Here is a 24,108-nt window from a genome sequence, read left to right on the forward strand (position 1 = left end):
ACACCTTCCACCTCCAGTGCCAGTCCATGACAGCACATCTTCTCACACAGGCCTGGTTTTCGCACTGCTCCCAAACCATGCTCTTCTTCCTCTTGCATTTCTACTGCAACAGCTGGTCATCAAAGGCGTAAACTCAGAGTCAGTTTAGCCATTAAAATGCTATCGCTATTTTGAGACAGCAACTGAAACTGCCATCTCTGTGTTTGATAAGTCCTTCTGTCTAGGAATGATTTCAGGGCTCTAGAAAGAAGAAATTAAATAGGCTAAAAAATGCTCAGATTTTCCTCGTGTTTTTTCAGGCCAAGGTATCCTCAAATCCTCCAGCAAGTCATTGGTCCTCTGGTACTTGCTGTAGCAGGAGTGGGAAGGGTTGTGTTTTCTGTTGTTGGGTGTTTGACAGAGCTATCTGCTATTGTGTTTTCTTCTCTCAGTGTAATGTTTGCTGTTAAAAACCTGAAGCCCTCCTTTTCAGGAAGAAAAGGGAATGTGTACATTTGGCTATGTGGATCTGCTTGTCTTCTGCCTTAAGAATTCTTGTTGTGTTGTTTCTTTGTGTTGTTTTTGGTGTTCTTGTTGTTACTGTTGTTGCTGTTGTTTTAATTTGGCTATTTTAGCTTGAACTGAGACCACCTGCCAGTTCCCATACCGGACACACAACTTGTTGACAGCAGAGGACAAGTAATGAACTGGGGGCATTTGGGGTCTTTTTAGAGGCAGATCAACATTTAAAAGAAAAACAAGAAGAAAGAACAGAGCTGTTTCGGGTGTTGCTTTCAGCCTTTTGTTCTACCTTCCAGCTGGGCTGGAGCACTCCCTTGCTGGGACAACCTGATGGTGGGAGCAGCGGTGAGGTGTGACGGTGACCACATGGGACATGGACTACGTGCCCCACCACCATCAGCACGGCTGCCTGCGTGGCTCTGCAGAGCTGGCAGGGCTGCGCGCTCCATCTCCCTCTGCACACCAGCTGGAACAAATGGTCCCTGCTGCAGCCTGCCTGCCCAGTGCTGACCCACAGGCATTTTTGCCGTGGCTTGCTCAGGCTTTTTATAGTTTTTGCACACTTGTTGCATATAGGATACCTTACAGCTTTTAGCTAGATGTTAGGGGAGGTGGGTGGGTTTTTTTAATTATTTCTTTTTTTTTTTTTTTTTTTTTTTTTTGGTAGTCTCACGTTTCTTCAGAAGCATTTAAAAAATGAGAAAAAACCATGGCGAGGTGCCTCAATATGTAACAGAAGGTCTTTGGGTTCACACACCAACGGGTTCTCAGCCTCCAAGATGAGAACACCCTGTTTTGTTTTGTTTCATTTCATTTCCCAGAATTGCAGATCTTGAGTGTGGCTGCACATTCTCACTTTCCTTTCTGGGGCATGTGCGGAGGGTTGCACCCGGAGCTAAGTGAAGCCTTTGGTGTTAGGCCGCTTTTGGAGAGACATGTGACTTCTTCAGACTGCTCTGGACATCGGATTGCATCCTCTGCTGCTCTGCACTGTTTCTGTAGGCTGCTTTAGGTACCAGAGTGCACTGAATTATTACGTTTTGATGTATGGTTGCTTGTGGGAGCAGGAGGAAGCCCACTGACAAAGAAAACAGAGCTTGGTGGAAACCTAATCATATAACCTTCTCATATGTGAGCCCAACATAGGACTTTGGCCATAACAATCAGCCATGAAAAGCTTCTGGGGTGGTAAAACCTGGAGAAAAAAACAAGGGAAGAGTGGACATCAACAAGCAGATCGCCTGCTTTGGCTGACCTGCAGGGCAGGTGTGAGATCAGCACTGATGGAGTCCGTGGGGCTTTTAAAAATAAATCAGTATTTGGCCCAGGCCAGAGCTCCCATTGTTATCATTGTTCTATTTTATTTTGCAGGCTCTGGCTCTGCAGACCCCAAATGCTGCTGATGGAAACGCAGCCCCTTTCTGTGTTAATTTTAAGCCCGCTAACAAGCGGATTGCTTTTCTCCTCACTTCTCACGGTTCTCTCACCCGTTGAAAACCACAGCCATGGGCTTAGGGGATAAGGTGCCAAGAAGTAGAAAATAAAACCGAATCTGCTGGATGCTGAGGAGTGAGGGGTGCCCAAATTGGTTTACTGCGAGGACAACAGGCAACTGCTGAAAGCAAGCTATCCTGATACCACGGGCTTGCATGACAGTTACAGCCAATATAATGCAAAATGTTAATTACTAAAATTTGAGAAATTAATGCTGATTAGCAGCTGCGTGTGTGACCTAAATACATCTGTTCCTTGATCTTTATTCATAATGTACAGTTTATTGTTGATAAAGTAATTGCTGAATGGTGGGCTGGCCCTTGAGTCTCGCAGCTAAAGACCGAGGCCTGATGTGTAAATCAGCTGAAATTTGTTGGCGTCTGTTTTGGTTGCATGTATACAGATTGGGAAGATGAACAGCAGCCTGCACTATCGCCTTTACAACTCAACTCATACATATTATTGAGAATTTATATTGCTTTTATTATTTGGTCGCAAAAACAGACCTAATGCTTGTTGGCTTTAAAACACCTACCAGTGCTGCTTTCTCTCTCCGTCTTGCAAAATATAAGACAAGGCCAAAGCTTAAATTAAAATCCTCAGGTTCTTATCTCTTTCCTACAGGAAAGCAAATCTGTGTTGAAAACCGTAAAATTAAGAGGAGAGCAAGGATAGCATAATTTAGCAAAAATTCATGGCACCAGATTCTGAGCTATATGACTGGAGGGATAGGTCAGACATTAAGAAGATACTGCCTGCTAATGCAAGTTCCTTAAGGTGGTGCTCTGGAAACAAGGAAAGCAGAAAATGCAGCACTGCTTCCCATTTGCTCCTTCTTCGTCTGCTCCTACCAGCCTTAACAATAAATTGAGCTGTCCATGGAATGGCCCTCCTGGTTTTAGAAGTCCAGAGAAATCCTTGGTGTGGCGTTGGAGCATTGTCACTATGTCTGTTCGTGCCAGGATTTGAATAGTGAGACTCAAATTTAATTTCATTCGGTTCCTAAATGATTTCTTTTTTCTTCTGTTAATTCACAGTTCCTGACAGGCTGTCCTCGCTGAGATTTATCAGCGGTTTTCTCTGAAGGCCTATTTCTTTTTTTTTTATTATTATTTTTTTTCTCCTTTTTTATTTTATTAAAGATCTGTTTGTGGCATAATTGTTTTAGCTAAGGGGAAGGGTGGCGGGATGGAAACAAGGAGTGCCTCTTAGTGCTGGGATCGTCGCTGCGGTTCATCCTGCTGTGGGAACAGCGACTTTTGTCTCATGCAGCACTACTGCAGAAGCACCACGTTGGCACAGAGGAGCCCTGCTGCCTTGCAGGCTTGATTCACGAGTGCGGTTTGTGGGAATATAGGCTGGCAGTACCCGCTTTGGGGCCCCACTGGGTGTTTTCAGTGCTTTGGTCCCTCCCTGGGTGAGGTGGTAAATCTTTGTGGCTCTCCCTGGGGTAGTCAGCGGTCTCCTTCCCAAACAGCCCCTCCAGAAATGCCACTGCCAGCCCCTTCTAGCTTCAGTCATACCATTATGTAAAAACTGTATTTTGGAAGCCACACCTCGCTAATGCTGTTTTCCCTTCTCTTGCAGTCCAACAAGGTGCCAGTGGTACAGCCTTCTCATGCAGTTCACCCTCTCACCCCCCTTATCACGTACAGCGATGAGCACTTTTCCCCGGGCTCCCACCCATCTCACATCCCCTCCGACGTCAGCTCCAAGCAAGGTGAGCCCGTACTGCTGGGGGGCTTTGCTTTTCATGTTTCAGAGCGAGGGCTCCCACCATGTGTGCCCACTTTCTGTTCTGCTGTGATGCTGGTATTTAGCTTGGCTGTTTAAATCTTCATGCTCTTCCTAATGTGATAATTCTGGCTTGTTTTACTCGTCAGAGCCTTTTAAAATCTCAATAAGCAGCGGCCAGTCCTCACCACCCCCTGTTGTGCCTGAGGCTTGCAGCATGCAGACACAGAAACAGCAATCATCCCTCGCTGTCCCGAAAACTGGGGAAAAGCACCTCAGTTCTGCTTTTTTCAAAACCTTTTCTTTTTTTAAATCAAAATTGCTTTTTATGTTCTCATATTCTTGCTTTCTGAATTCTTCTATATAATAATTGACATAATGGTAGTCTAACCACCGTCACCCAACAAGAGGCTTTTTTAGTTCCGACTTTCCCTGGATGCCTTGTTTTTGTGTTGGCCTTGCTATGCTGGTAATAATTTGGGCTACTTCCAGAAAATACCATAGACATGTGGCTGTCTGGTTATTTTCCTTCACTCCAGCCTGCAGATGCACATATAATTCTTTTTTGAGAGAAGACGAAGCAAATGGAGACCTCATGTCCTCATTTGTCTTCCTTCTTCATGTATGGAGTGCCCAGGAGGAGGACACTGGTGGTCATTCCTTGAGGCCTCATGGGTGCAGTGTGAGTTAGACTGTGGGATTTGTACCCCACAGCTGCAGCTTGTGAGCACAGGAAGTTTTGGCTTATTGAACGATGGGGCATCATTTTCCTCCTCATCTCCTGCAGACCCAACCAGGAGGCCTCATTTGTGCTTACTGCCTGTCTTCCTTTTCTGCTTTGTTTCGCTCTCTCCCTGCCCAGCCCATCTCTCATGCGGAGCTCTGGTATTTCCAAACAGGCTCTTGAGTCCTCCTCTTAGCGTCTGGCAAAGATGCCAATGGACAATGTGGGCCGGAGGCTTTTGCTTTTTTTTTTTGCTGCCATGGTCTTCTTGATGTGTGTGGTCTTCCCATGCTCCCATCCCAGCACCACAAGCGTGTCACAGCAGCTGCAGTGAAGTGGTCCACGCCATTGCTGCTGAGGGAATATTTTCCCTCAGGTCCTTTGCCAGATGCCTCCGACCATTGTTTCTGTCCTCGCCTCCCAGTGTGGGGCTGGAGCAAGACACTGCCTCGCTACCCAAACCCCAGTGCTGGGGGTCCCACAGCGGCTCGTCCCCAGCATTGCCTCTCTTACCATGGGTACCTTGGGATGGACACGTGGCTACCACCTTTCCATAGGCAGTCAGTTCATTCTTCCCTTTCGTCTTTATTGCTTTTAACCCTTCTGAGAGCAAATCTGGTTTCGGATAGTGCTGGCTGTGGGGCTGCTTCACATTTTCCTCCTGGACATCAGGTAGCTGGTGTTTCTCCATAAAAGGCCTGAAGTTTTGTGCACTAAGCCAGAGAGCAGAGTCCTCACCATGGGTCAGAAATGTGCATTTTGGGGAAGGAACAGCAGCCCTTCTCTTCACACACAGCTTGGTTGAGTAGGGGCAAGGTCATGTCACTGCTCCTCAGGAGCATCAGCTGTCACCAAGGATGGGAGCTGGTCCCGTGTTTTGCCCTTTTCTAAATGCTCTGAACGAGTGTTTGCTGTTACAAATCCTGGAATACATAAAATGTTCTCTCCTGTCAGCCACCAGCTGTTTTACGGCTCTGAAAAGACAACTGGCCAGACATTTGAGCCTCAGGCTGTGGTCCTAAGCCTGGCAACTTAGCTTTTGAGGCACCAAAAAAGACAGAGTTTGTAGTAACTGCCAGTGTTATTTTCTCTACTTTCCTGTACACAATCCCAAAAGATATTCCTCAGTTCATTTAATTAAATTCAGAAGATTTAAATGCAAGCTATGGGGTGGGGTGGGAAGGAATCAGTTGTGTCAATCTATAAAACCAAGTCTCAAGGTAGCACACACTCAATCTTGGGCCTTTGGAGTGTCACTACATAAATATTTAATACCCTTTTAAAGCAGCTGATTTAACATGTGAAGTCGACTTAACACTTCCTTCTGCTTCAGTCTCCTCTTCCCCAAACATATTTAAATAAAACGATGTTCTTTGCGGCCTCTGCAACTGTAATTCCATGTCTCCTGGGGGCGTGAGTTTGAGGTGAAGAATGGAGACCAGAGGCCCTTCTGGGACCAGGATTAGCTTTAATCTTGAGGTGATTCTTACAATTGTAGGACTCTGTGTTCTGGGGAATGTGAGCTAATGGAACGTTTCTGATGGGACCCTTTATTTTTCCATGAAATACTACCAATGCAAAACAGATTGACCTTGGAGCCCACAGGAGTCAACTTGATGAAGAGCTTAGTTGGAGCTGGAGTGACAATTGGAAGCCAAATGAATCATATCAAGTGTGACCATTACAGGCCTGAAAATGATTCTTAATTAACCACTGATCCTCTGTGGTAACAAGTTTCCAAAATCAGTGAATCCATAAGGGAACCAGCGAAAACGTGCAAGTAGCAATTTACCTAATCTAATAGCTCTGCTGTGCTGCCTCTGACAATGCTTTATTTTTATTTTAGTTTGTCTTGCTTCGTGCTGCTTGTTGGAGGAGTTCCTCAGGATTCTACTGGGTTTGGTAGAACCATTTAGAGGACAGTTTTGCCTAACTCACTTGGCAGGAAATCTGAACTTGTGCAGGTCCTTAGCCCAGACATTTATTGTGCCATTCCACTTATTTTTCCCCCCATTGTTTCTATCTGAATTGCAATACTTATTTATTTTTTAAAAGGTGGCATGAGTGGCCTTTAACACTGACCAAACAAGTGGTTATTTCTCACCCAGAGCACTAATTCCATCATAGCGTTGGCTGTTAGTTGTGAACGATAACTTGCATTTCAAGTATTTTGAGGTGAAAATCATTCATTCTTCTGTACTCTTTAACAGGCATGTCCAGGCATCCTCCAGCTCCTGATATCCCCACCTTCTATCCCTTGTCTCCAGGGGGGGTTGGACAGATAACACCACCTCTTGGCTGGTAAGATCTTTTAGCTTCTTTTCAGACAAGGTGCATGTTTGTACCATCTGCTGGTGTTGAGTCAATTGCAGCATTAAAAAATAAGAATGTCATTGCAGTAAGAAATAACTATGTTATTTGAGTTTAAAAGATCAAAAAATGTTGATCTTTGAAATGAATTGAATCTGGTTTTTGAACATGTACAGAAATTGAAGTGTGTAGATTTCACTTTGAAGTCTTATGGCTCGGATTTGTGGCTCTTGGCATTTGGAAAGATAGCAGAAAACAGTTCTCAAGGAATTAAATGTAAATTTTTAATAAACAAAATTGCAATTACAGGAGGGAGGGGAGGTAAGAGAGAACTTTGAAGTGTGTGTGGTGGGGGGAATCTTGAAACTGCACCAAAATGGAGAACAAACTTTTGTAATCTGCTGCTTCTTACAGTTTCTGTATGGAGAGAAGCCTCAGTTATTAGGAGACTTTGCTCTTCTTGCTAATATTAGCACTCGTAAGATCTTTCTGTGCCATTCAGAGTGTCATCTTCCTTTTGGAGGAAACACATGGTACTTTCAGAATGTAATCTATTTGGCAAGATGCTTCATGTCTGCTTGGAGTAGATACATACTCACTCCTCAGTTCTCTCAGAGCAGGGAATAAGTAAACAGCAACAGTTTCAGTGCTTTAGAGTCCTTATCTTGACTAATCTGTGCCCACACAACGAGAGACGTAGATGTTCTTCGTGTGTCTGTGTATGAGAGGAAAACATAATCCAGATGACAGCAGGCAGGGAAAGTAGAGACTATAAGATGGTTAAGCGCTGTGTTGCTGGCAAATCTTGCAGGAAGTGCCACATGCCTTTTTGGAGCAAATTGTTATCAGATACAAAACTAAAATATGGAAGCATCTGACTCCCCATTCATTGCTGCTAGGCTGACTCATCACCTCCACCACCAGCAGGTAGTTCCTGGCATTCATTTTCCAGATGTGGTCCATCATTTCTTTTGAATGGTTTCATGATGCAAAGGCTGGCAGGGAGGGGAGTGGCTTAACTGGAATGAGAAAGAAGAGGAGAGACAAGCTGTGATTTTACAAGGTTTGGGAGTGTGTTCAGCAGTGCTCATTGACAACTGGACGTATCTGGCCACCCCTTATGCACCATGGCTTCCAGCTACCTCATGTGTGGAAGTGCAGCTAAGACTTCCTCCACTCCTTAAGCATTCCTGATTTCCAGTAATTTAGTCCAAGTATGAAACTGATATCCTGAACCCTACAAAGGCCGCTATCCATTTCTTTTCTCTCCACTTCTGGAAAGCTGATCTACCAGTGAGTAGCTCTTGGAACAGGATTGGCATGTGTGGTGATCTTGTTGGGCTGGTTCAGGTACTGGGGCTGAACTTGGTAAGACTGAACTTCAAGTAGTCAGGGTGTACTTGTGTTGCTATTGGGCTTTTTGTCATAGCAAGTATAGTTTCTTAGAAGAACTGGTCACTTGTTCCTCACTACAGAATACACAAATGAAGAAAGTCTTAAGATATCACAGACTTACGAAACTATTCAAAAGGTTTTCTAGGTTGGTAATTCATACTTTAGTGTTCTTGCACTGAACTACATTGGGAATATTGGGAACAAAATACCTCTTTTGTAAGAGCTAGTTAACCAAGTCTGATTGCAATGTTTCTAAAACTAGGTGCAAGGGGGTATGCACGTGTGTTTTGGAGGAGGAAGGTTGGTTGTTTTGCTTTCCTCTCCAGTAGAAACCTGGACTAGGAATCTTTCATTAGCTAAGGAGAAGGTCCTAAGTATTCAAAGCTAATAAACACCTGAACACAGCAGAACTCTGGAAAATTTTGCCTGTTTTTGTTTCACCCTGAGTTCCCATCAAGTGCTTACAACTCTAGAGTTGCTACTGAGTACCGTATCATATGATTGATGGGTTCCTTTCTTCTGTGACATCAGGCAAGGTCAGCCTGTATATCCCATCTCGAGTGGATTCAGGCAGCCCTACCCATCCTCACTCTCAGTCGACCCTTCCATGTCCAGGTAGGTGTAGGAGGTGAATGACTGACTGGGGAGTAACTGCTGGCATTAGAGGGCAAGTTGCTCTTCTGCTTGCATCTTGGTCTGCCTTTGCTTGCTTTTCAGTCAGCTAAAACTTTATGCATACATTTTTATTTAACATATTTGTGTATATAACAGTTTGCCTGGATCCCACACTGGTTTTATTCAGCATTTTCTTGGCAGTTTCTGAAGTATCACAATTAGGAGCACCAGTAAATTGTCAGCAATTAATTGATCTGTTTCATCTGAAATGAGTCATTGGTTCCTTTCTAGATGTAATATATAACGTGCATACTTTGGTTTTACTCATACAAGTACGAAGCCAGGTGGATTGTTACTCTCATTCTGTAGTTTTATTTTCAAGGTTGTTGGTTATTAGTCTTGAATCATTTAGGTATCACTCCACAAAGAAACTTGCTCAGAAATAGATATTTCATAGCCCAATGCCATTAATGGCAGGGGATGCCAACACAGTGTGTTTGTGCTGGTGTGTGACTCAGGCACTGTGTCTTTATGTTAAGCGCAAGCAAGCAATGCTAACTGAGACTTGGCCATGACACACTCCAGTCCTCCTCTTCTCTGCTTTTGCACTCTGAAGACAGCTTCTGCATCCTGTGCTTGGTGTACACAAGGTTGCAATATACCATTCTTGTTTCTTTTGTGTGACCTGTAGAAGACACATCCTCTTGCACGGGGAAGTAAGACAGGCCACTTGATACGTGGTAGGTCCTCTTGCCTCTGTCTATGTGGCTGTCCCTTCATTTCTTTGCAGTGGAATGACAAGCATGCGCCCGCCAGGTGATTGGGAGGAAAAGCCACTCTTTCTCTGTAATAAAATTGCCTGATTCGGTTACAGGGCTTTATATTTGCTTTATTTTGATGAAGTGGAGGAAGAGACCAAAGGGACTAGAGAAAAGAGAGGCTGAATGCCATTCCTTAACCAGCACTCATTCAGCAAAGCTTTAGCGCATGAGCTTGCTTGTGATGTTACTGGGGCATTCCACCAATCCAAAGGCTAGCATGTAGATTTTTGTGTGACCTTGGGCTTGCAGAGCTTAGCACCCTGGAGGTCTGTCTCAGCCATCCTTGAGGAGGAACTGGGATAGCAGGGTGAGATGATGGAGTTAGTGATGCTGTTTTATTTTCTGTTTTCCTTGTACAGGTAGAAGGAAGGTTAATTTAGGACACAAATCTTTCTTTCTCTCTCTTTCTTTTTTTTTTTTTTTTTTTTTTTTTAATTCTTTCTTCCAGAATGTAGGAATTTTTCATCAATATTAGTTTGTGAAGAAGACAATGAGTTTAGGTGAAGTGATGCTAAAATCTTTTAGTTTAAGTACTTTGCAAAGCAAGAGATTCTTTACAGACCTATCAGGGACTTCTTGAAAAGACTTATTCTTTTATTTTATTTGTTTCTGCATGGCAGTACCCTCTTTTGCATTGTCTGGTGGTGGATATTCTACAAGTGTTTATATCTTGGTGTGAAAATACAGTTTTTGGTTAAAAAAAGTGTATTTTTGTTGCTAATCAGTGCAACAGTACAGCCATTAAATGTTTCTGGTGTGCATTGCTAAAACTACTTGCCCGAAAGGTAATAAAATAACTTCTTTAAAACCAAAATGGTGACTTTTTTTTTTTTTTTCCTTGAATAAACTGGCTACAATGCACAGATCTCAGCCAAATATTTTTCATGCAGTCTTAAGGAATTGTCTTTCCATTGCAAGTTCTGTAGTGTTTGCATTCTTGGGCATCCCACTGCTGTCATATTTGTTTGATGCCTATCTTCAGTAGGCAGACCTTCCTTTGTTTTCTCTTCTAGGTTTTCACATCACATGATTCCTGGTCCTCCAGGCCCTCACACAACTGGAATCCCTCACCCAGCTATTGTAACACCTCAAGTGAAACAAGAACATCCGCACAACGACAGTGAGCTAATGCATGTGTGAGTCTGCCTTTCTGTGCTAGCCCTTTATCTATAAATGCCAGAAAACTAACTCTATCTGAAGAAGAGTCAAGGTTAAAACAAAACAGCAACAAAAAAAAGCAGCAAGCACCTTACATGGCCTCTCTGAATATTAACTTTTCTCCTATAACTAGGAGAGTTAGCCTAGATGACCTTTAAAGGTCCCTTCCAACTCAAACAATTCTGTGATTCTAACATCGAAAAGAGATGAGGGTTACTGTTTTAGAAAAGTAATGATGCCATTAGTCATTCCAATCCAGCGCTCCTAAGCTATCAGTGGCAATCATTTTGATTGCAGTATAATTGTGGATCTGTCTACATGAGGTTGGTGCCTGAGTATGAATTCACAAGCTTTTTCTGGGAACAGTTTTAACTGCGAAATCTACTAGTAGAAAGCAGCATTTTTGCTTTCTTCTTCAAGGTCTCAGAAAGAAGTGGGTGAGGAGTTATCCTCCTGCCTAAAACAGTGTCCTGCCAGGATAGCAGATATAACCGTCAAAAAGAGAATTGAGATAGGTGATGAATTTGGAGCAGATTCACAGATCAAATGTTATTTGCTAGAGAATGTCAACTTGACATCTACCTGAGTTTTACGTTCAGTCAGTTCTCTAAAAAGACATGAAAGGGGGCGAGACATGACCACTGAAATCCAGATTCTTACCAGTTATTTGCTACTGTAACCACTGATTGGAAATTTCCATTGGGTTTGGGTTTTTTTTAGGCTGAAGGTAAATAGATGCTTTTTTTCCCTCTTTCCCCCTTCCCCCACCACGTTTTAGGAAGCCTCAGCACGAACAGAGAAAAGAACAAGAGCCAAAAAGACCTCATATTAAGAAACCTCTGAATGCTTTCATGTTGTACATGAAAGAAATGAGAGCGAACGTTGTAGCAGAGTGTACTCTGAAAGAAAGCGCAGCTATCAACCAGATTCTTGGCAGAAGGGTATGTACAGAAGGGTGTGTGTGCGCTCACGGGTGCTGCTAATTTGTGTGTTTCCCTTTAGTGAGTGTGATGGCTCGCTTTCTGCTTGAGGTGCTAACTAATGTGCAACTATCAAATTAGCTGTAGAAGATAAAACAGGTGACTAAAAATAAAAGCAGTGACTTGATTTTTTTTCTTTTCTTTGGAGTTAGTCTCATCATCTAATTGATGTCTGTTCCATTCGTGTCACATGTCAGCACCTCAGGCGAGAAATACTCTCATCCACACGTGGAAGGAACATTCAGATCACCTTCTAGGTCCTCCTTTAGGCTGGCATCCATCAGGAGGGGCTCATTCAAAGATAAGTGCTGAATGCCAACAGAGATGGAAGTGAAAAATGAATGCGGTGCAGGTCTGGCTGTAAAAGCATGGAGACTGGGAGGGACCTGAGGAAGTCATTCAGTCCCACACGTGCTCTACAAGCACTGGTTTCCTCAGCTTTCTCAGGGACTTCTCAGAGTCTCAGGGACTCAGATGTTGACTGAAGTCACCAGCCGAATACTGATGGTCACAGCACATGTCCCAGAGTCTCTCAGTAGCCTTGCTGAGAGCCATTTGCTTTTGTGGCACTGTAGGCTTGTTTTCTCCTATCCATACGCTGAAAAATGAAGGCCAACCCACAATTACAAACTTGATGCTCAGTGTAAGTATTGTTAAGTATTACATAGTGTTAAGTATTGTTCTTCCAAAGGGAATGCAGCATAGATAATCACCCATTTTAGCACCAAAATTTTAAAAACCAAAAATTTAAAAAGAGACAACATTTGTAATAGCAAGTATGGATTCTTCAAATTGTCTTGCTCAGTGAACGCCTTTTTTTGACCACTTGTTAGGTCAGTATCAAGAGGCTCTAAAACTCCCTGGAAGCCCTGTGCTTTTAAGTGGGAAGTCAGTGCACAATTTTAGCCCTCTGAAGATTTTTTTCTCCCTCTCAAACAATGCAAAAATTTCTTGTTACTTATCCTGGTTCCTTTGGTTCTTCTTTCTCTCTGATGTTTTTGTTGCTTCTTCTTAAATGACATCTCAGTGCTTATATCTTCCATTCTTGCATGCAGCTCCCTATGATTGTATTTTCATTCTCATTCTCTTAGTGCTTCGTCTTAGTTGCTGAGTATGTCTTGGCCTGAATGATGGCAGTGGCTTATGTGTCTCCATTTTGCTAATGAATCAAACCTCACTGCTCTGCTCAATGCTTTTTCCATTGCTTTGACTTCTATTTCCGTAAAAGTACTTCAGGTTCTGTGGTACAAATGTACTTCTTATCCCGTATAATTGCTTGGAGATTAATTATTGTCGAACGTTTTGTTTTCAGTCATCCTCTTCCCTGTTCTCTGTACTCTGTGCCACTTTGGAACAGGAGCCTCTGTTCTCAGGAGCTGACACCTTGCGTGCTGCTGAGCCCTCTGATGCCATCAATTAGTCAGAAAGTCCAACATAGGAAATCCTCATCTTTAACCAAGGAGAGCTTCTTTCTCTCCTCCCACCCCTTTGCCTCTGGTTCTAGGTCTTAGCTCAGCACTTCTTCACACCCAGCAATGGTCAAAGCATAAAACACTCTCAGCGAAATGGTGGCCTTACGCGCCTTCCAGGTCTGCAGTATGGAAGGATGCCAACTTCTAAGAAAAAGCCTTCTAACCCAGAGCTTTCTCTGCATGTTTTGGAATCCCAGTTTTGCTCTTCACTAGCTCAGAGGGTTTTAAATGTAGGCACTGAAGCCAGCAAGAAATGAAAGACTGGCAGCATTGCCATACAAGGAGCAGTTTTGTAACTCTAAGAACAAGTGACACTAGAAAATGGAGAAGAATGGGCCAGGCAGCTACAGAAAAACTCCATATAACCTGTAAAAACTTCCAACAATGTGCTGAATGGAAAATTAAGTTTCCATTCTTAAACGTTTTACCTTTACATTTCTGGTAAGGCAGCTGTTCTCTGTCTGTCCTCTTGGTACCAGTGAACTATATCTGTAGAAAAAGAGGGTGTCACCTTATCTTATTTTCTTGAGGTTTTTCACTTCATTCACACTGAACCAGAAATGTTCCACCTGTCACAGAGGCAGTCTGACCCTTCTTGTCCCATACAGAAATTTGGCTGCCTCAGTTGCTTGTGTGGAATTTGTTTCACAGTTGTAACTGGGCTTCTGTTGCATTACCTGATGTTGACTGCTTAGACACAAGTGAAAAATGCTCAGAACCTTCCAGTTTTGGAATGCATGTGTGGAGTATGAGAGCTGCAAATAGGCTGAGCTGCTCTGCTCTCAGTAACACATCGAACTTGCCAAGTCAAGGCAGACCAGCCCTGTAGTTCACATCTTCTGACATATAACAAAACGGTATTGAAAATCAGATGTGATTGGACCTGAAATCGTGATTCTGTAAATTATTCTTGCATGAGTGCCTCGCTGATTTCATGTTTATAGTACCTTTCTTTTTATAATGCATCCTGCATCACTATCGCTGTCTGTACCAGTGCACATCATCGATGTCAAACAAGACACTGAAAGCTGCAGCAGTGAACTGCTTCTAACTAAAACTCCTTTTGTCTTTTTAGCTCAGGTCTATTATAGATGTTTCAACAACTACAAAATGATTAGGTAGCATGGTGCCTTTTCCCCTGTGCAGGGTTTCGGTTTAGTTTGTTGTTTTTTAAATTAGGTAAAAAGAGCAGGATTTATTTTATATTAAATTTATCCTTTATTGGCCACAGAGGTCAACTCGTCATTTGGAAGACTACAGTTCTGTGGGGTTTGTTTCTTAGAAACTTTTTGCAGTTGCCATTTTCTCCTGTTACAACCACAAGAAAGCAGAAGGCGGGTACCTTGGAGCTCAGTGTGGAGAAGTTGATCTTGGAACAGGAGCCTGTTGATGCTTTGAGAGCCCTTTGTGACAATGAAGACCTGCATGCAGCTGCTTCAAAGCAAGACAGCAAACCCTTCTGTGCTGGGGAGCTCAGTGCCCTTTAAAAGCAGCACGAACCTGCTGGTTTTTGTCAAGAACTAGAATATTTTTTGCTTTTGTGTGTGCCTGTGTCATGTTGGGAGAACATGGTTCTTTGAACGGATTATACGGTTAGCCCTGTTTCCATAAGTGATTTTTGTCTTGCTCAAGGCAGTTGGCAGTTACAGAGTTGACAAATGCCTGAAAGTTGTTTAATAAACATGGGTGCTTGTAACTGCTAATGAATTTCATTTTTGCAATGGAGAAGGACCAAATCAAAGTCACAAAAATACTTGTTCGTGTCATCTGTTGCTTAGGTATGAGTTATTTCCTGGTCTAATGCTGTGTTTATTTGGCTTACAGTGGCATGCTCTCTCTCGTGAAGAACAAGCAAAATATTATGAACTAGCTCGTAAAGAAAGGCAGCTACACATGCAGCTTTATCCAGGCTGGTCTGCAAGAGACAACTACGTAAGTCGCTCTCTTGAAGGTTCTTTTCAAAGTAACTTCCTTCTTTTTCTTTTTTGACATGTAACTTGTGGAAAGCTCTGATAAGAAGGGATGGTGGGCAAACATAAGCCTGGTATTTGTTTGCACTTCATACATCTAGAGATTCGGAGATGTTGTTGTTGAGATGCATCTTACGATGGTCACTATTTTTGAGGGGAAAACTTAACACAGAAAGTTCTTCTAAGCCAATTGACAGTGCAATCTGAAAGCTGAACTTTCCATAATGTCATGTGATTACTTTATATCCAGAAATCTTCTGAGCTAAAAAAAAAGGGGCACCTCCCTTTCAGGAGAACAAAAGCCAGGGGAATTGCTGCACGGTGAACTTTAGTTGAAAGTAATTCAGGATGGTCCATGTCTGAAATAAAGCCTGGAAGACCTGTATAAATAAACCTTACAATAGATTTTGCTTTTATACAATTCAGAAAAGCTAAAAAATTTAACAAAGTTTTTTTTTAACACTCATTTTTTATAATTAAATATCAAACAAGCACTACTGTCACACTGCATTGGCTCACACTACACGACTACACAATTGTTCTCTCTATGTGCAGTCAGGGGAGTTGTGTGTTACATAGTTCGAAAGCCACAGTCCTTAGAGACTGACCCCAGCCCAAGATCTTGGCTCCTTTCTGTCCCCTATCAACTGGACATTTACTGTGATAGGAAGTGTACACACTGTATCTGGATTAGTTTCCCATCTGTATTGGGTGGACAATAGCATTTTCTGTTTCAGTGATGTCTTCTGGATGTTGAAGATTTTGAGGCACCTGAATGCAGCATTAACAGGGACTGCAGAAGTACCCAACGTTTCCAATGCAGCACAGTGACTGCTCAGCTTAAACGAAGTTTTTTGTTGTAAGCCTGAGTCTCTAAGGGAGATTTTTGGCGTGGAAAGTATTGACACAGAAACTGTGTGATCATCTGTGAAGCAAAAGCCTTGGTCTTGCTCACATCCATGCCCAGTTCTGTAAGCACAGATGTTGCTGTAAGCACTGGCAGCCTGTTTCTGTCTGTTTTATAGTCTTTTTTCCTAGCACATGAGCTGTCATGACCTTATGCAGGTGGGGTTTATTTCAAGTAACCAAGACCATGTCAACAGATCTGTTTTGAAATGCACCTGGGAACAAACACAGCCTTGCTGAAACGTCTCTGCAGCAAGGGGACTTCAGTTGTCTTGAAATTACTTGCTGGAAAATCAGAGTACTTCACAGCGGTGCCAGCTCACGCTTTACTTGCCCTCAGCTTTCCCTGTGGTGGTTGGCCTTTAAAGTGCCAGAAAGGTACTTTTTGGTAGCTTACATTTACCTAGGGAACAGGGACTGTCCTGTGATGGTCAGGCATATTGGCTTCACGAACCCAATGTATTTTGCCACAGCACACACCACATGCACATACAGCATGAGCAGTGGGCCTGCTGTTTCTTACACACACTGACAGACATTTTGAGGGTATAAGATGGCACACAAGAATTCTCTCTTTGATGTGCTTCCTACTTATATCCTGTGTAGCAGTGCAGCTCTGACGTGCTCCAGTCCTATATATTACAGCTAGCGTTCCTCCCGCAGCCCTCTCTGCCTCTCCAGAAATGCCAGCACTTGTTGCAACAGTGGTGAGAAGGCGATCAGAGTTGATCGCAGTTTGTCACTGAATCCTTTTGGGGTCTAAGTCATCATAATTTTCCTTCATTTTTGCCAACTTGCAGTCAAAAATGACACTACTGATTTAGCAGAGAGATTGTTGCAGTATTTTCAAAGTTAAAAGTGACTTGGGGATGACTTATGTTGTCAATTTCTGGGTACTTATTAATGTTTTTTATTACTGACATCCAACGTAGTCCCTCCAAGTGTCACAAGCTACTTCTTTTGGGAATGCTGACAATTAGCTTTCAGCTCAGCCTTTTCCTTTTATCCTTTAAATTCTGATATCGTAGATGGATCTCAAATCAGCTCTCAGGACATTTCAGTATGCAGTACAGTGAAAAAGCATTGTCCGGGTGCTTACATGATAAAGCACGTTGCTTTGAATTTCCCTGAGCTCCACAAATCTGCTTTGTGATTCCTTGCTGTGGTTCTGTCTTTGGGAGTTCATTCACAAGGTTTTGCCCAGTGCAGCTGCCAGCCTCAGGAGCTCCTCTGGTGGGGAGGACATGGGGGGACAGCAAGTTACACTCCCACACACTGCCTCTGCAGCAAGGTTTGCCAGAGCTCATCTGCTAGAGCCTCTCCTGCAGCCTGAATGCTTTCTTAAAATATATGTGGATATGACTTTTTCATTTTTTCTTTCTTTTCTTTTCCATTCTTTGTTTCTCTCTCTTCTTTTTTACTTTTCATTTCTTCTCCTTTTTTCTTTTTTTCTTTTCTTCTCTTCCTTTTCCTTTTCCTTTTCCTTTTCCTTTTCCTTTTCCTTTTCCTTTTCCTTTTCCTTTTCCTCTTCCTCTTCCTCTTCCTCTTCCTCTTCCTTTTCCTCTTCCTCTTCCTCTTCCTTTTCCTTTTCCTTTTCCTTTTCCTTTTCCTTTTCCTTTTCCTTTTCCTTTTCCTTTTCCTTTTCCTTTTCCTTTTCCTTTTGCCTTTTCTCCTTTTGCCTTCCCTTCCCTTCCTTTCCCTTCCATTCCCTTCTCTTAGTTCTCTTTTCTTTTCTCTTTTCTCTTTTTCTCTTTTCTCTCCTTCTCCATCTCCTTCTCCTTCTCCTTCTTTCCATTTCCCTTTCCCTACCCTAACCCTTTCTCCCCTTCCTTTTCCCCTTTCCTTTCCTCTTCGCCTGCCCTTTCTCCTGCCTTTCTTTTTTTCCCTTTTCCCTTCTCCCTTTTCTCTTCCCTTTCCTTCTCGTTTCCCTCAGTAAAAAGCTGTGACTGAGAAGACTGCAAATACAGAGCAATAAGGAGAAGTCATGTGGAAGAATGTCAGGGTGGCAATTAGGGCGATACAGGATGACTGAGGTTTAAAATTGTGGGTCTGAGCTGATCCTTTGTTCTCTGACAGCCCATGCGACCCAGGCACTCTGGACTTTTTGATAGCCGGGGGCGTGAGGGAAGGCTGATTCTGTGTGTGGGTTGGCACGATGGCTGTGCTGACACACTGGTGCCAGCGTGGTGGCCAAGACAGACAGCTGCCTGGCGGCCATTCCTGTCCTGCCCTCACTCACGCTGAGGCCTCTCACTGCACACCAGCCTGTTATTTGTGTGGGACACTCCTCACTGCAGGCATGGCCATACAAGACTTGGCCTTTGTTAAGATACAGGCATTATCAGAACGGTTGTAGTTGGCTGGTTTGCACCCTGGGGGCAAGTTGTGGTTGTCCTAGGTATTTTCAGCACCCTGTCTGCTGTTGCCATGTATTACAGTGTGAGTATCTGCATGTGTGAAGAACTCTTGTAAGACTCATAAATTAGGATATCAGCGTATGTGTCATCAGTTTATTAAGCATGAGAAGTCTTTTAGATGCTTGCGGCTGCCAGTGTTAGTTGAAGAGGTGCCAGAAATTGTAACTCCATTTAGATACAAAAATGTGTATTGCTCGTGTTCATATTTCTCCTTAGATACTGGGAGCAACGCCCTCATTACCACTGAAACAGTGAAAGGTTTAGCTACCCCCAAAACAATTGTGTTTTTTTCCTAACTGCTTTCTCAGTGTCCAGATAGCTTTTCTTTCTATGGTGTGAGGCAAGGAGGGCAAAAATACAATGTTTGTATGTGATGGTGTGGTAACATCACCTGTTTTGCAGGGGAAGAAAAAGAAGAGGAAGAGAGAAAAGTTGCAGGAATCAGCATCAGGTAGGCAATGTCCAGCTCTTACTTAGTACTTACATCACCTGTATTTCAGAAACCAAGGCTCACACTATTTAATTTTTACACGCTGCTCTCTAACACTTGCTTCTGATCTTCTTTAAAAGATACTTCACTTTGAATGTGAGCTTGTAAAAATGCACACAGAACTTGTTTCCTTTCCTTTACGCCTTTCCTGACTACACAACATCTGTGTCTGAAGTTACTCGTTGCTGCAATTGCTGTCGTGCTTTACTTTACCTTTGCTTTTCTCCCCAGTCAGTGTTGCATCATCCTTAGACTCAACCTCTCAAATGTCGCGTGGGATTACTGGACGCTGAAAAATTCACACTGACCTTTTTGTAGATACTTTAGTTTTTATCAACCATATTTTACGTTTCTGTGTACACTAACAGCTGCCTGGTAGGCTGGCTAAAAGCATCAGTGAGGTCTCCTCTTTGCCTTTAAAATACAGCAAGAGAAACTGTTTCCCCCAACAAAAATGGCTGGTATAAGAACCATGAAAAGAAAAACGAAAAAATAAAAACACACACCAAAAAAAAAAAATGTTATGCTGTAGCAAACAAACTTATTTGGAATGTGCAAAAACTCTGTAACAGAAATTTGTTAAAGGAAAACAATCTTCTACAGGTACAGGCCCCAGAATGACAGCTGCCTACATCTGAAGCATGGTAAGAACATCTCTAAAGCTTTCCTGATAAAACTGATTTGTAAAATGAGCTTTCTTATCAATTTTCTGCAATAATATGGATTTAGCAAAAATGGCAGAAGTATCATATCCCAAAGCTAATGTTACTTCAACTTCTGATGGTTTTTATACCGGCTATCAATAGATTATTATTAGGTGTTCACCATTTCACTTCTTAACCTCAGTATTTCCAAACTGACCGTACCTCACTGACTTGCTGAAGTCTGCCTTTGAAGCACAGGGTTGGGTTTATTAAGCAGTGCAAACCATCCCAGCCAGCAGAATGCTGCAGTTCCCAACACGTGGTCTAGAAGCTGGCTTTGGAGCGCGTTTTCTGTGCTGACACTGGCTGGCTAGGCACACCGTTCTTGTAATTTATTCACCTGTATACTAACAACATACCTGCTAAGAACATGGGACTGTGTTCCAGTTGTATCAAAAATGTCTCCCTTGATTGCACAGCAATATTTTGGCAGAGTGGGGTTCTTTTTGTTGTAGTTCCGGTGTGTGTTTTCTCTCTTTATATCATCTTCGAGGAGGGTGAAGGGAGTCGTTGTTACACATAGGCAGTAACACCGCCAAGCTGGGCTGTGAGAGCACATAGAAAGATTCTCATTTCTCAGTGTTTGTGTTGGAAGGCTGGTTTTTGTCCTCCTGCCAGTGAGATATGTTTTCTAGTAGGAGTGGAGTTCATTTAAAATAATAGCGACTTCCACACAGTCTAATTAACCCACACTGCTCTTGGGAGATCCCTGAGAGTTCCAGGAGCCGTGCAAAAGTAACACTCTCTACACATCTGTATGCATTAGGAATGAAATGGGTTCTTCCTCTCCACTCCTCACTTGTTTGACCACGCGATCCCCTTGGCACCTGGAGCAGTCTGCAAAGTGGCCTCCTGCTGCCTCCCCCTCCGCTCTGACTTCCAGCCAGGGGAAGCCACGCTGGCTTTGCTCTGTGCAGAACGGCACCCAGCAGCCAGGCAGCACAGCTCAGGTCTCTTCTGTGCTTCAGCCTTGAGTTTACCATTGGTACTTCAGATTAGGTGCCCTGGACCATGTTTGTTTTGAGTATTTTTTCCCTTCAATGTTAATGCAGTACCAATGAACATCATATGTATGATGGGCAATCATTTTAACATTGTGTTTGGGCATTTTTGTGTTGGCATATCTGAGTTAATGCACAGAAACTAATTAGAATACCATTAAGTTTAGCATGACAGGTAAAATCTGAGAAATGTTTGGTTTCTTGGACACATTACAATTAAGGAATGGCTGCTTTGCCTACACTGAACTACTCTTACTAAAGTCTCTTTGCATTTTCTATAGTAGCACATTAGTAGAAATAAAAGATGAGGAATGTTCTGAGTATGTGGGCTTTCTTTTCTTTAACTTCCACCCCTCTTCCTCCCTTCCGTTGAGCTCTGTAGTAGTGTGGAAACTTGTGATATCTGTGTGTCCTCACACAATGTACACAATGAAGTGTGGGAATAGCAGGCACCTTCTCCCACTGACTGGGAAGGTGCTGTGGGCTCCATATTTGCATGCATCAGTGGCCTCACAAACATTGGATGCTGAGTGAATGACTGTATGTCTCCACTGAGACATACAGATGTGCTCTAGCTGGAAGGAAAAACACAGAATGAATTAGGGAACCTGAATCGGCCAGACTTCAAAGTAAACTTCTGAAGGTTAAGACTATTGCCCTTTGCAAGCCTAATCCAAGGAATGTTTTGCCCACAAGCGTAATATTTTACCAGGCCCACAGCAGAGCTGTTGTAGTCTTCACTGGATGGAGATGATAAATTTGGGAATGCCTTCCAGTGAGCACAAAGAACTCTTGGAGACAGGAAAACATGGGCTTCCTTACTCGTATGGCTGGTGTAAGGAAGAGGGGGAAGGAGGTGGGAGGTCTGGGAAGGAGACAAGCGTTCTGTTATCTGAGAAGAATCAGAAATGAGTAGGTGGCAAGACCAAAGAAAGAATCTCGAGATGCGGCACAAAGGAGATGAGCCAGAGCTGTAATTACCGTGACGTGAGAAGGATGAAATGGTGGGAGGGTTATGTGGTGGGATGTTCAGAGGGAAGTAACGGAAGAGACATGCAAACAGAAATGATTTAAGAGACTGTGAAAGTTTGGGTTGGGTTTTTTTTTTCGGTCCATGAACGCTACAGGACATAAGTGATTTTTAAGATAGACCTCCAATCAGCTTTTTGGCTTGCTTATCATTTGAGCAGTGAAAGCAAGATGGTAGCATAAGTTGCTCCTCTTCTCAGAGTTGTACACAACAGCGAGCTCCTTACGGCTTCACTGCCATAGTTAGGATTTAACTGAGCTCCACTGTGCTCTCCAGCCTGCATTTGTAAAAGTGCTTTAATAATAGAGAGTTTTAGGAATGCTGTGACCTGGTACTCTAGCCCTTGGTAACTTACCTTGGAATACTCCAAAGCATGTGGCCATTCTTGAAGAGCTGCAGAACTGTCCCCATTTGTCTTTGGTTCACACGGCCCAACACAATACTGTATATAGTGCTCAAAATAACTTGCATTTATTGAAGAAGTATCCCTTCTTACCTCCTTCTAAAGTCAACTGAGAGTAGAGAGTAGACCAACAATGGTAAAAATGAGTTTGGGAGAGGCCAGGAAGAAAGGAAAATGAAGAGAGCTAAGACAATGTAAAAACTGCCTGTTGAGTACCTTTCGGAAAGGTGGGGTGCTTTTTGTTTTAAACACAGCTTGTAAATGGGAGCAGTTCTATGTCAGAAGTGATGATTTCTGATTCCTTGCTTTGACCTTTGAGAAGAAAAACTGATACTGTAGCATCTCATGGCTATTTATAAATCATTGAGGAAGTTGAAGGGTGCTAACAAAAATCCCCCTAATAAATAGTTAACTTTTACTGACTTGCAGTGTAGGGTAATTACAAAAAGCAACATCGTTTGACATGTGGCAGGATGCAATTGGGAAGTCCTCACAAGCTACATTATTTAACATTGTGTTTTGGCATATCTTCAAGGGCTAGTAAGAGCGACAGGGAAGTGTAACAGACATTTGAAAACCTGTGAGAAGTGTATATGTGGCTTGCAGAATGCAATCACAATTAGCACTTAGATTGGCAAAGTTTTCAAAAAGAAGGTAACTTGACTAATGTTGATTTAGAATCAGAAGCACTTAGAAGGATCAGATTAAGAATGTTTAATTTGAAACAATGAATAACCTGTAATATTTCAAATCTCCTAGATGGAAATTAAAGCCTAAATTCTGTGCAGGAGAAAATTTGGATGGTGTTGTAAGAAGTCTATGGTAGGTTTATCTTTCGCTTGCAACTTAGAAGCAAAAGAGTTAGGTTGTGAAAGAGTATAAAGTGGACTGATCTACAGCAAGCATATACTGTGGAAAAGAACCATCTGATGACTGCGGTCATCGTTGACCATGAGCTTCCAGCCACTGGCCTAGATAAGAGATGCAGAGGGAACGTGGTACCTTGTTTTCTGAGGCATATGTTTAATAACATGGCTTGTCCAGTGCTCTTGAAATTCCTGCTAGTTGTTTTTTTCATTTCAAACTACTCCTGCTCCTATACATAGCCCTTTCCTGTTGGGAAACTTGACACAGCCTGGAGGGTCTGTGCAGAAGTCAGCGTTTGTGGTGATGGTGGTGCAGGGACTTGTCCTGGTTTGCTTTAAGATACACATGTGCTGATCCATGTTTCCCTGTTCCCTATTCTGCCTATAAATAGAATTCTTCAAAATAGGCAAGAGGTCAGGAAAGAAATGCTTCAAATGTGTCACCTTCTGTCACCTGAGAGAAAAGCAAAAAGGGCACCTCAACAGTAGGGCGTTCCCTTGTCCCAAGCAGGATTAACTGTGACTAACTGCTACTGAAAGCAATTAGTTTGCTGCTTTCCCCTTCGGACTGTGTGACTACTACAGTATAGCATCTTACAGTAGTTAGAGTGACTGGCGCAGACATGGCCTCTTTGATGGCTAATGCTTCACGAAGCTTCTCCCAGCTTCAGAAAAAGTCACAAGAGGTATTTGGGCCACGTTGGCTATAACATATCTGTAATCACTGGAGGAATTTATAAAAAGGAAAATGAGGAGAGTGAAAAACAAAGAACGTTTGATGGATTTAAATACTTAAATTATCAAAACAGTTACTAACTACAGTTAACTTCAACCTTTTAGAAATTTTCAAAGACAAGGGGTATGGCCCTCACACAGGGCTATATATATATCCCCTCCTGCAACTGATTTCAACCTAATGCTGATCCATCCAGGGCAAACAGGGAAAAGTCCGTTCTTTCAGGCTCTGTGACATCAAGAAAAACACCCAAAGGAAAGCTGCCTGCTGTTTGTGTGGCAGGTACAGAAGGGCACTGACACCTGCTGGGGGAGATGTGGCAGAGCATATGCAGTTTCCCCTTTTCCAGCCTGTGAAACACGGGTGGGGAGGGAGGGTATG

General features: G+C 42.9%; 1 protein-coding gene across 5 annotated transcripts in view; it reads left to right on the forward strand.

Moving 5' to 3' along the window:
- Positions 1–24,108, forward strand: part of LEF1 (lymphoid enhancer binding factor 1) — a gene marked incomplete at both ends in the record, with an annotated part of 53,097 nt that overhangs the window by 21,896 nt on the left and 7,093 nt on the right. Inside the window, 8 exons of one of the 5 annotated variants that reach the window (XM_079534400.1) lie at positions 3,583–3,715; positions 6,664–6,754; positions 8,690–8,773; positions 10,608–10,730; positions 11,531–11,693; positions 15,029–15,136; positions 18,900–18,948; positions 19,591–19,625. In XM_079534400.1, coding sequence (XP_079390526.1) covers positions 3,583–3,715; positions 6,664–6,754; positions 8,690–8,773; positions 10,608–10,730; positions 11,531–11,693; positions 15,029–15,136; positions 18,900–18,948; positions 19,591–19,625 — 786 coding nt within the window. Of the gene's footprint in view, positions 1–3,582; positions 3,716–6,663; positions 6,755–8,689; positions 8,774–10,607; positions 10,731–11,530; positions 11,694–15,028; positions 15,137–18,899; positions 18,949–19,590; positions 19,626–24,108 lie in introns of those variants that run through there. The other 4 variants (XM_079534399.1, XM_079534402.1, XM_079534403.1 and 1 more) reach the window with 4 other exon arrangements.

The sequence above is a fragment of the Tetrao urogallus genome (assembly GCF_951394365.1).
Source record: "Tetrao urogallus genome assembly, chromosome: 4".
NCBI lineage: Eukaryota > Metazoa > Chordata > Aves > Galliformes > Phasianidae > Tetrao > Tetrao urogallus.